The sequence below is a fragment of the Sceloporus occidentalis genome, unplaced genomic scaffold, assembly GCF_023333645.1.
Source record: "Sceloporus occidentalis isolate IW3139 unplaced genomic scaffold, rSceOcc1.0.p SCAF_4, whole genome shotgun sequence".
Lineage (NCBI taxonomy): Eukaryota > Metazoa > Chordata > Lepidosauria > Squamata > Phrynosomatidae > Sceloporus > Sceloporus occidentalis.
The window spans coordinates 196257693-196269825 of record NW_028316984.1 but is presented as its reverse complement, the minus strand read 5'-3'; the positions used below and the strand labels follow the sequence as shown (position 1 = coordinate 196269825).

At 41.9% G+C, this 12133-nt stretch overlaps 1 protein-coding gene across 1 annotated transcript in view; it reads left to right on the top strand.

Annotated features, from left to right (window-relative positions):
• KIAA0586 (KIAA0586 ortholog) overlaps positions 1–12133 on the top strand; it is a 109547-nt gene that overhangs the window by 41865 nt on the left and 55549 nt on the right. The window contains exons 21-24 of the mRNA XM_089522804.1: positions 3278–3477; positions 4736–4911; positions 5936–6120; positions 11016–11178. Coding sequence (XP_089378930.1) covers positions 3278–3477; positions 4736–4911; positions 5936–6120; positions 11016–11178 — 724 coding nt within the window. The remainder of the gene's footprint in view (positions 1–3277; positions 3478–4735; positions 4912–5935; positions 6121–11015; positions 11179–12133) is intronic.

Genomic DNA, 12133 nt, shown 5'->3' with positions numbered 1-12133 from the left:
AAAGATGGGAGCACTGTTTCCCCCATTCCTTTCCATTTTTTCAGGAGTTGCTTTTATTCGTACACAAATTCTTTAAAACATTCTAGCTCCAGCACACGTTTGGCTTCCTTTTGCATAGATGATGGACTGGAAGATGTGTGGGAATTCACTTTCATCTGGAAACATGTATATATATGTATTCATTTTAAAAAATAGAAAAATATTTCAGACATGAAAAGAAAATCCTCTTAACAGCTTTGCTGGAAGTGCATACATACAAAAAACATCTGTAAACTGTTTGGCATGACATTCACTTTTCGTTATGAAAAGTATGCGAGTTGAAGAATACTCTTGACTTCCCTCCCTGTTCAGTGGTTACTGTGTTTAATACCCTTTCCTTAGCTTGGCTGCTGATTCTTTTCAGCATCTTTTGATCCTGTTTTGATCTCTCTGGCCTTGACCTCATTTGCCATCACTGCTGTTTAGTTTGGTTGTGCGTTGACCTATGTGGCTTTGTTTCCGGGAATTCATAATGTCGTTGCATCAAAGGTGGAAGTGTGACCTCACCAATGGAATCACACAAGGTGTCCCATCAAGTTAAGGGATTATTATGATAAATAATATTTATTTCTTACCTGCTTCTTCCTAGAGATTGACGTGGGGGAAAACAACAAATTAAACTCATAACACGTTTAAAAGAGCCTATGAAACTAAAACAGCTAAAAAAACAACCAACATAAAAATTAAAAATCATAATGTGAAAAATAATCTAGATAAGCCTGCTGGAAAAGATTGGTCTTTAGTATTGGTTTAAACTTGATCTTAAATGCTGGCAAGGACTAATGAGATGGAAGGCAAGCAATAGGGCTTGAACCAGTTGTTGCAGAAGCCAGGGCAACACACAACTACAGCATAGCATTGACAACATGTACCCAGTAAGTGTTTGCCCCTGTCCTCCCCCGAAAAAATGTTGAAAAGAAGTTGGCGCTCAAGAAAGCAACTGCACGCCCCCTGAGTATTTTCAGCTCAGCCATGTGTGTTCTGTCCTAATATCATCAGGGCAGGCTGGATTTAATAGAACTGTTACAGAGATCCAATGGAAGAAATGTTGTCCAGTAACGTGACATTTGGATAACAAACTATACTTTTGCTGTCAGAGTAAATTACCACTATGATTGCCTATATTCCACTGGGGAGGAATGTTTGCCAGTTTTTAAGTCTTGTGAAGAAGGATATAGAAGCCTTGCTTGAACTTTAAAATTAATGAGGCATGTGGGTATTAATGTGTAGAATATCATTTGTCTTTTGAACTTTGCACTGAAGAGACGTATCAGTTTCTGTGGTAACCAGTTTCTGGGATAGGAAAGCTCGGTTTAAGAACAGTGTGGTCCAGTGAGTGGGTTCTTGCATTTGAATTGGGGAGATCTGGGTTTCAGTCATACGTCTGTCACAGAGTCATTTTATGACCCTGGGAATGCTGGCCACATTTGATCTTAGGCTTTCATCTGTGCTATGGGAGTAAGAATAAATACGTACTTACATCATGAAGGTTGTGAGCACATGAGATAGGTGAGAAAACATTCTTTATGGTTTCTGTGCAAACACACATGTGGAGAGCAGCACTTAAAAAACATGTAGCACTTAGAAGAGCCTGTAGCTCTTGTTCCTCAGTGGTCAATAGAACCTCCCCTAGGGCTTGCAAAGTTATTTTTTGGACTATAACTCTCATTATCCCCCAATTAGCATGGTCACCTACTTTGCCACACCAAGCCAACTTATGCTCACCAGTTTAGGATCTGAGTTCTATTGTGACAGCGGTTTGAATGATGCAGTAAGGAGCTTTCTCTACTTCTTTCAAGAGACAAACAATTCCTTTTTCTGGGGGAAAACCCCCCTTAATCTCAGCATTCATCAGGCAGGAGAATTCTTTGACCTTTGTCTTCTCTGTTCCCCCCCAAAAGGAAACAAGGAGGAAACAAATAAAAGAAGACATCCTGCCTCACTCTCAGTTTGCTGCCTTTTACTATTGCTGTTCTGTCTCTTGCAATGTAAATGGAACAAAAAATTAAATCCATACCTTCATAACAAGTGGAAGCCAACTGAGTAGAATTTAAAGGTATCATGGTGTGTGTCAATAAGCTGCCATCCATCCCTGCCTCTTAAGCATTAATTAGCATCATTCCCATTAGAGCTGATGGAGCGGACTGTATATTCATATATTGCAGCAGACTCATGTTTTTTCCCCTCCACAGACAATTTGCATTGGTTGTTAAGGGCTACAGACACTTTATGTATGCATGGCACATTTCTTTGAATACAGGCACCTGTTTACTGATGCTAGTCTCTGCTATATACAGTATGTTGCATAGCCAGTGGTTGAAGTGAAAAAAGAAGCAGGTCATGTAGGTACGTTTAGGTTCTGATTATCTTTTGTTAGCAATCATTTTCAATAGCTATTGCTCACATCCTGGGTTGTTGCTGTCTTTGTTTTGTGTCTACACAAGAAAATCTATTCTTTCTTAATGATGTAGAATGCCCTTGTCCAACTTTCACCTGCAGCTTTCACCACAGAACTGGGAGGAACCTCACATCCATTCACTGTTCAACTATCATTCAGCGATTTCCTCCTGACATTTGATTAGATAAAAGGTTTCTCTTTGGTATTTCTGGAATATTTTATGTATTGACTCTCATTATGTTGTTCTGCCAGACATCATTCTCTAGAAGTCTCCATAAACATTATTGTACCCTGAATCTTTGTTTTCTATTCTGTGCAGCTACTTTAACCATAGCACCAAACCACACGAACAGAAAGAGAAAAGACCACACTTTAAAAATGCATGTAGAGAAAACACAAACAGCAAAGATGTTAAGTTTGGTAGAGTAAAGAAAGATGTTTGCTGTTTGTGTTTTCTCTGCATGCATTTTCAAAGTGTGGTCTTTTCTCTTTTTGTTCATATGGTTTGGTGCACGGCAACATTGCTGATGGCAGCAGAGAATACAAAACAAAGATTCAGGATGTAATAATGTTTATGGGGACTTCTAGAGAATTGCCATCAAGGCTACTTTTAGAGTCCCAGCCCAAAGAGTCGCCTCCAGTAATGCGCCTTCTAATACAAGTGGAGGTTTGTATGCTTTCTTTAAGTTGCACAACGTCATATGAAACAAAATTCAGATTTCCTTTGTTGCACTCTTTGAATATCATGAGTGTTAAAACCTAGAAGTTTGATTTTTATTTCTAATAAAAAGGTAGTGAAAATTTCCCTGGCTGTGCTGAAGAAATATTTGTTGCCATTAGGATGAAGAAGATGAGGATATTGACATCCCAGAATTTGTAGAACCAGTTCTAGAGTTCAACAGACGAGGAGAAAGAGAATCCCCCAAATATAATGGCCCCCCATTTCCACCAGCTGCTCCTCCTCCTCCTCAAGTCTCTTCCGATGTTCTGGATGAGATCATAGAAAAACGGGAGACCCTGGAAAACAAACTGGTTGACTGGTGAGTTCTCAGAGGTGTGATCATAAAATGTTGATGAACTGTATTTTGCTTTCTGTTCTTTGTGACATATTCTTTTCCATATACTTTGTTGTCTTCTAGTGGCATCATCAAAGTAGATAGTTTTTTCCAGACTATCACATATAAAACAAACAGGTCTCTGCCTTAAGGAATCTAGGGTCTAAACTTCTACTGTTATGGGCACAACAGAGGCAGAGAGGAAAGAAGGGAAGGAGAAGAGATGAGAAAGGTAGATTTGTACTAATTTTGGTTAGACATGCAGTATAAGGAATCTGGAAACATTATGAGGAGCATCTTAGAGAGCTGGAGTTGTTTAGCCTGGGGAAGAGGAGGTTAAGAGGTGACATAATAGCCATATTTAAATATTTGAAAGGATGTCATATTGAAAAAGGAGCAAGCTTGTTTTCTGCTGCTCCAAAGACCAGGATATGGAGCAGTGGATTCAAATTACAGGAAAAGAGATCCCACCTCAATGTTAAAAAGAACTTCCTGTCAGTAAAAGTTGTTCTACAGTGAAACACACTCCCCCAGAGTGCGATGGAATCTCCTTCTTTTCAAAGTTTTAAACAGAAGCTGGATGGCCTTCTGTCAGGAGTGCTTTGAGTGTGTATTCCTGCATGGCAGGAGGTTGGGCTGGATGGCACTTGGGGACTCTTCCAGCTCTATGATTCTGTGAGTCAAGACAAAACAAAGAATTGGTTTTGCAGAATCTGAAGGGAAGAAGCTGGCTCCGTGGAGTTAATGTGGGAGAGACCTAAGCCTCAGGATAGTTAGTAAAGAACAGAAACAGTTATTTAAAGGAACACCTAACTCAGCTTACCATAGTGAAGCGTTCCCTAGACTGGTGTCCTCTTGAATATTTTGGAAAATATTCCAGTATTTGGAGACAAGAAAAGCTTGTCTCCCTTTTATTATTTGCCTTGGTCTGGGGAAATTTATTCCAGATGAGTAAACTGGCACTATGAAATTTTTATGGTTTATCTTGTTCCCAATGGCTCCAAGGGATTGGAGAAAGTCCTCTTCACCAACATAGTCAGTGATGAGTAATTTGGGGAGGAGTTGTTCGAAACACCTGGAGGGCATCAGGTTGAAGAAAACCTCCATGGAAGATGAACAACTAAATTTGTAAGTGGTGGATTAGGCCAAAGGCATGAAAAGCTAGAAAGGCAAGAATAAAAACTTGGTGTAGAAAGCAGTAGGAAACCCCTGAACAAAAGTAATTCTCCTCTTATGTACTCAGGATGCTGAACAGCTTAAAGGCAAATGGACAAAAAATACAACTTCTTTATATTGTCAGGGTGGAGCAAGAAGTAATGGCGCGAATCATCAATGGGATGTATCCAACACAGAAAGAGGCAGTGCCCAGCATAAACTCTTCAGAGAGTGAGCACAGTCTATCTGTGTCATCGGATATTGGTGAGCAGCAGCACTGTCTTTCCCTCTCTCTGTCATCTCTTCCAATTCCTCAAATGGAACCAAGATTTGAATAGCAAACAGTCTGAATTTAGGAAAGGCCCATGGTCCGCATAGCTTGATTCAGACGTGGAACCTTGCATTTCCTCAACCTAACCCAAACATGCAAAAATAGTTCTCTTTACCCCTTTCCCTCACCCCAACACCAATTTTTTCAGTTTAATAGCAACAAACAATATGCCATCAAATAAACCCAGTACAGCAAATCATATTTATTATATGATGCTGTCAAATTCTCCACAGGGCAAATCTGAAGGAGATGTAAAACCTATGCTCTTGATTTGAAGTTGTCCTCCACGGCAGTTCAGAAAATTTTTAGTCAAGTATTAATCAACATTTATGTTGGCTGGAAGCTTGTGAGGGTTTTCCCCATTACACCAGGGAAAAGCAAGTGCAGAAGGGGCAGTAGCCATTTTCTGTTCCCACCCCTCCCCAGGCCACAACAGGGTGCCAAAGCCCCCAGATCTCATTAAAAATATTCTGAAATATTTTTTCTCGGTTGTTGCACTAATGCCGCAAAAACGTTAGAAAGATGCAAGAACCCCCCAAAAGTGGCTGAAAATTGGCCAGATTTGAAACAAGGTGATTGAGCTCATGTCTGGTTTTGACTGGAACTGAGTTTTATAAAGAATCTGGTTCATTTCTAAGATATGGGGGTTAGGGGAGCAAAGCTGCAGCATTTTTCAGCAATTTTGGTCCATTTTGGAGAGACTATTAGGTGGGAAATTGCCTGGAAATATTTTTATTAAATTTGGGGAGCTAAGGACTTGAGAAGGGCACACCATTTCCAAGGACTCCTTGACCTTCACGAACAGCAGGGCTGGGCTGGGGGACAGACGTGGGGAGGGGGTAAAAGACAATGGGGAAGTTTTATTTCAGAAAACATGACTGGTGATTCTTAAAATCCAAACAATAAATACTCATCAATTTGAATTTAGCTTTTACATGCGTTTCAATTTATTTTTAGTTGAAGCTGCAGGTACTGCTGGCTTTCAGTTGTTTGTGGATGCTGGCATCCCAGTGGATTCAGAAATGATTCGACGATTTGTGAATGAGGCACTTGCTGAGACAGTGGCTACCATGCTTGGAGACAGAGAGACCCACAAAGCAACTTCTGTTCCAGTCGTTCCTCCAACAGTGTTACCAGAAAAGGTGATTTGCTTTCTCCTGTTCTGGATTTGCAGTTAAGGACAATTAATCTTTTTGTAATCCTAATGTCTTGTTTCATTTTGGTTGTGTACCCAGGGGAAGAATGTTTGAAAAGGAGGTGCTTCTTGGACTTCCTGCACCTTCAAAGTGCAAAGGCATAAACAAAAGGCATAACTTTATAATAAATAATAATAACTTTATTACGGCCATTTGGCCAGCACAATAACTTTAAGATCTGATGCCAGGGCCCAAGCTAGCCAGCATGTTACATGCCCTGACTTGGACATGGTAGTCCCAGACTCAGAGGGTAAACGAAGAAGAAATCTCTGTACAATTTCTGGAGCCCATTACTTTGGTTACTGAAGTGTACCTCAGGATTTCACTTCATCCTCCTGTACTATCTTCCTAAATTTTAGCAGTGACTTTGGCTCTCTTCTGGGTCCGAAGGAGTCATTGCTTTGGGCAACTGAGCTTGCTGCAAGGCGGGTGTATATACAGCTGATGAGCAGAATCAAGGTTAGAGAATCCCAGGATCCAACTCACTCTCAGACAAGTTTGGGAGTCTCACTCACATGTCTGGGGCCAAAACCAAACTGGTAGGGCAAAGCCTGGCATAAAATTCTTCACTGCCAATAGCTGTGCATCAGCAGAGTCATCTCAGCCTTTTAGAGCAGGAAAGTAACCCAAACCAACTCTGGGAAATCACCAAGTTGATGTTTTCATGATGAAGGGGATATGGACTTCTAGGGACACATGGAAAGCTGGATTAAGACCCCCAGAACTCAGGTTCCCCATGCCAGCTTAAAGGGTTAAATACAGGGCAATTTTACTACCACTACTACTACTACTACTACTACTAATAATAATAATAATAAATTTTTGATGTCTTCATTCTAACTTTTTAGAATCACAGTCTAGCATTTCTTGGTACTTGTTTTTTCTTGAAAATACTATGGCGCGTTACAGACCACCAAAAAGCGGCGACCTGCACCCGCCCCTTTCCCCACCGGATTGGGGCCTCAGCAAAAGGCCGCTTACCCGAGGCCTGGAAAGGGGTGCCCTTGGGGCTTCAAGCCCCAAGGACACCCCACAGTGGCGGGGAGGAGGAGAAAGGGGCTGCTTGGCCCCTTTCTCCTCTGCGTTGCTGGGCGCAGCCATCTAAAGGCTGCGCCCAGCAACGCAAACCTGGAAGGAGCTCCGAAATGGAGCTCCTTCCAGGGCCGCGGAAAGGGCGCACTAAGCGCCCTTGCGCGGCCCCACTACGTAACAACCGCGCCACCCCGTTTAGAGGCGTTGCGGTTGTGGCATAGTAATGGCAGTGGCCGTGTGGAACGGCTGCCGCCATTTTGTGCGTGCTCTGCACGCGCTAGGATTGGGGGGTGCAGAAGCACTGGCGCTTCCTAACCCTAGCACGTGCAGAGTGTGCACTTTTAGCCCATCTGTAACGGGCCATAGTATCTGAAATCAGCAGGAAGCTAATTTGGTTCATTTTCTCTGAGTAGTTACTCCACAGTGATATGAAGTGATAAATGGGTGCTGCTGTTGTGTGCCATTTAAATTGTAATTTCAAAGGGAAGTTTTTAAATACTCATGCTTAAGAATAAACATTTAATTTCTTATGTAAAGTCAAAGGCTTTCATGGCCGGCATCTTTGTGGTTTTTTCGGGCTATGTGGCCATGTTCTAGCAGAGTTTCTTTCCGACATTTCGCCAGCATCTGTGGTTGGCGATGTGTACAATGGTACCTCCACATTCTCAGTGGAAAAAACACACATAAAGCATTCTCTAAAGATGCCAGCCACAGATGCTGGCAAAACGTAAGAAAAAAACTCTGCTAGAACATGGCCACATAGCCCGAAAAACCCACAAAAAACTATTTAATTTCTTTATTGCTTGCTGTGTTTTCAGCCTAAACCATGATATTTGGTAATAATTGTAAGCTAATTAATTTTGGTCAGTGTTGTATCTCCTTTCCCTCCCAACCTGCTCTCTCAGTATTAACAAAAGTTCTTTTCATTCAGCTTCTGTCCTTTCCACATTGGGGATGATGGAAGTTGTAGTACACAACCTTTGGAGGAGCTAGATTGTTTAGATTGTCATCATTATTATTGTTGTGATTATCTAGCCTTTTCCCCAGAATAGGGACTCAAGTGTTGTTGCTGCTGCTGCTGTATGTGCCTTCAAGTTGTTTCTGACTTACAGTGACCCTAAGGGGAATCTATCACAGGGCAGCTTACAAAAATTGAATACCTATGAATAAACATAGAAAATGTTTGTATACGTATGTATGTGTACAATGGTCCCTCACATTCTCTGTGGAAAAAACACACATAAAAAAACTGTTCTTTTTACACGGGAGAGCACCTCTCTAGGAATCTCCAGATCCTCCAGTGCAACTCTGTGATCAACACTTGCCAGAAGTTGATCATAAAATCATGTTGGGAAGACCTAAAAATGCCTAGAGAAGTGTTTTCTCTAGGGACTTCTGTGTTCTCCAGCACATGGGCAACTTCTGGCAGAGTCATGCTGGAGGACCTAGAGATTCCTAGAGAGAACATATTAATCAAAACTGTGAATAATCAAATCTGCAAAAGGGGAGGGCCAACTGTACAAACATACCATAACAAAGAAGAAGCAAAAAACCTATAAAGCCCTAAACAGTTTGGGACCAGGATATCTGAAAGACCATCTCCTCCTCATATGTAACCTGCCTGAAATTTGTGAGACTAGGCAGGGGGGTACATATGGAAGAGCTTTCTCTGTAGCAGCACCCCAATTATGGAAGTCCTTCCCAAGGAAAGTTAGGCTGGCTCCATCCCTTCTGACTCTTGTAGGGTTCTCTGCTGGGCAGTAAATAGTGTGTATATCCCATTGCCTTTAAAATTAGGAGTGGTTGCCCTGGCTGTGGTTTTTTTTTTTTACCTACTTGTCTGGTTTAGAATCATTCTTAAGGAAGAAATTTGTAATTGGATTTTAGCTGTTGATTTAATTTTTTTGAAGAGTTTTTATTGATTAGGCATTGCCTCAGCAGCCCTGGTGGATTGAAAAGGGATAAACGAACGCTTTGAATTGAATGAATGGATGAATATGATAATGAAATTAAACTATCAGTAGAATTAAAAAGAATTTAAAATGTATCCATTAAAAAGGGCTAGAAATAAAAACAGTACCAAGTACTGAGTGTTTGACTGGGACTCTGGAGACCAAGGTTCAATTCCCTGATTCTCTGCTCATCTATGAAACCCACTGTGTGACCTTGGGCAAGTCACACACTCTCAGCCTCAGAAGAAGACAATGGCAAATCTCCTCTGAACAAATCTTGCCAAGAAAACCCCATGATAGTTCACTTTAGGAGCACCGCAAGTCAGAATCAACTTGAAGGCACACAACAACAACAACAACAAACACTAGTAAAAGCACATACCTTATAAATGGATTTGAGGAAGGATGGTGAATATGAAGTTGTGTGAGGGTTCTTTCTTTGGCTATGCTTTCATACAGCACATGTAGCTACGTTGTCTGGTGGACAGAAGCACTTAGAAGTGAAAAAGAAAATCAATAATCCCTGCTTAAGTTGTGATCACAGAAACCCATCCTTATGTTCTTCCATCAGTTTTATCTGAGTCTATAGTTCAAGGATTAACTGCATTAAGTTGGACTTGTTTATCCCACCAGGCCCTAGATTTCAAACATCCCACCAGAGAGGAAGTATTGATTTGTAGGCTTCTCATGGCTTTGGCTTTGCAACCTCACCCAGCTTCTGCTGATCCTCAGTATATGAAATATTTGTTCATGGTAATATTTCCCTTCTGGGAATCATTAATGCCTGTTAGTCCTCCTTTACTGAGAAAGGGTGAGATTGCTTATTGGATGACTTGCTCCTGCTCCCCCCCCCCCCGCATTCAATTTGAAGAACTAGGAGAGAGTACTATATATACTCATGTATAAGTCTAGAGATTTTAGTTAAAAAATGTCACAAAAAAGCCTGAGCCAACTTGTCCACAGGTCAGTATAAGTACTGTACCCTAACAAAAGGAACCAGCCTACCAAGAGCTTAGTCTGTCTCAGGAGACCCTAAAAGAAGCTCCAGCCCCTCTCTACACTGTCCACCATTACACCACTTTCTGGACTTTTTGAATGCCTGGGCAGGGCAGTTCTAGTGGGAGCAGCTTTTTGGTGCTTCCTCTCAAAAAAGTGCCAAGAGAGGAGCTGATGCTTCTTTTATGTTCTCCCAGGACGGACTAAGCTCTCTCCTTACTCAGAGAAGGGGATGGTTCTTTTTTTGAGAAGAGTAAATGCTGTACCTTCATTCTTGCCATTACATCTTTTTAGCCCTGCCTGCACTTGGCCTCCTCTCTTCTACATCACACAGCTGCCATTTACCTGTAGTTCCCTCATCCATCCAGCTTTCAGGGTGACTAACTGTTATGCCTGTTGGGAAGTGTTAAGTTATTTGGCATCTTTTCCCTTTGCTTCTTCCTTTACATCCTTTGTTACATGTCTCAAAGCTTTACCCTCGACTTATCGATGGGTCATATCAAAATCCACAATTTTGGCCCCAAAATCTGCCCTTGACTTATACATGAGTTCAACTTATATACAAGTATATATGTTAAAATAGGGTTTGTTAACATAGTGTATTGGCTTGAGTGTTAGATTGGGATTCTGGTGACTAGGATTTAAAGCCCCACTCAGCCATGGAAACCCACTGGGTGACCTTGGCCAAGTCACACTCTCTCAGCCTCAGGGGAAGCAGTGGCACTCCAGCTCTGAATAAATCTTGTCAAGAAAACTCCATGAAAGGGTCATAATAAATTAGAAATTACTTGAAGGTACACAACACATGTACTGGAATTACCATTCTTTTTACTGCTGTCACGTGCTGTTCTTCCTCCTCAGGAAACTGCATTATCTACTCCTCTGGTCACACCTGAAGCCACACCGCCTCAGTCACCACCACCACCTTTAAATGAACCATTTCCAGTAAAAACCCCAGAGTCCTCTCTATCGGTGACTGAAATGGATGGAAATGCTGGTGGACAGCCACTAAGAACAGGAGCAGGTAACCAAACATGTTTCCAGGTTACAAAAAAGTGTTTACTTACTTGTTAGCCATCACCTTTTCTCTAAAGTATGGAAAAGGATTGTCCTGGGGACAAATTCCCTCTCTCCCAGGATCAAGCCAGTGGGCAGGGTGATGGTGTTTCTCTTGGTCATTTAGCTTTGCCTCTTTACAGGCATCCGTTTGTCCTTCTCTGTGCACAAGGAGGCAAGGAATTTCATGCATAATTTTGGAGGGTTCCTCTGGAAGGCTAGATGGAAAGGCCATTGAAAACCTCTCTACTCTGCTTTTGAAATTAAAGTATCTTGAAAACCAGCTGGATCTCAGCCCAGCTGGAATGTAAGCTGTCTCTTGTTTCCGTTCAGTTGGGCAGAGGGAATTCATTTCCTGTTCCAAAGGCACATGCATGGCTGTACTTGGGTGGCACAGTGGTTAAATGTTGGTATTGCAGGCACAACATTGTGAGTTGGATCCCAGAGGGCTCCAGATTGACTCAGCCTTCCATTCTTTTGTAGGTCAGTAAAATGAGCAGCCAGCTTGTTGGGGGCAATTGGCTTACATATAAAGCCCTAAATGGCTTGGGCCCAGGGTACTTGAAGGACCGCCCCTCCCCATATAATCCGCCCCGCGCTCTCAGGTTGGCCGGGAAGCAACTCTTGAGGGTTCCTGAAACGAGATATTCTGTGACTGCCCAGAGGGCATTTTCTAGCTCTGCCCCGCAGCTTTGGAACTCTCTTCCCGGTGAGCTCCGCTCGGTTACCTCCCTTGACCTGTTCAGGAAGAAGTTAAAAACTTTCCTCTTCCAACAGGCTTTCCCCCAGATGTTATGAGATTTACTCTCTCCCCATTGCACCAGCACTTTATGCTAGTTTGTTCGGTTTTATCTTGTAAATTTTTACTCTGTTTTTAATTAATCTGATGTATTATTGTGGTTTTTATATGAATACTGTTTGTA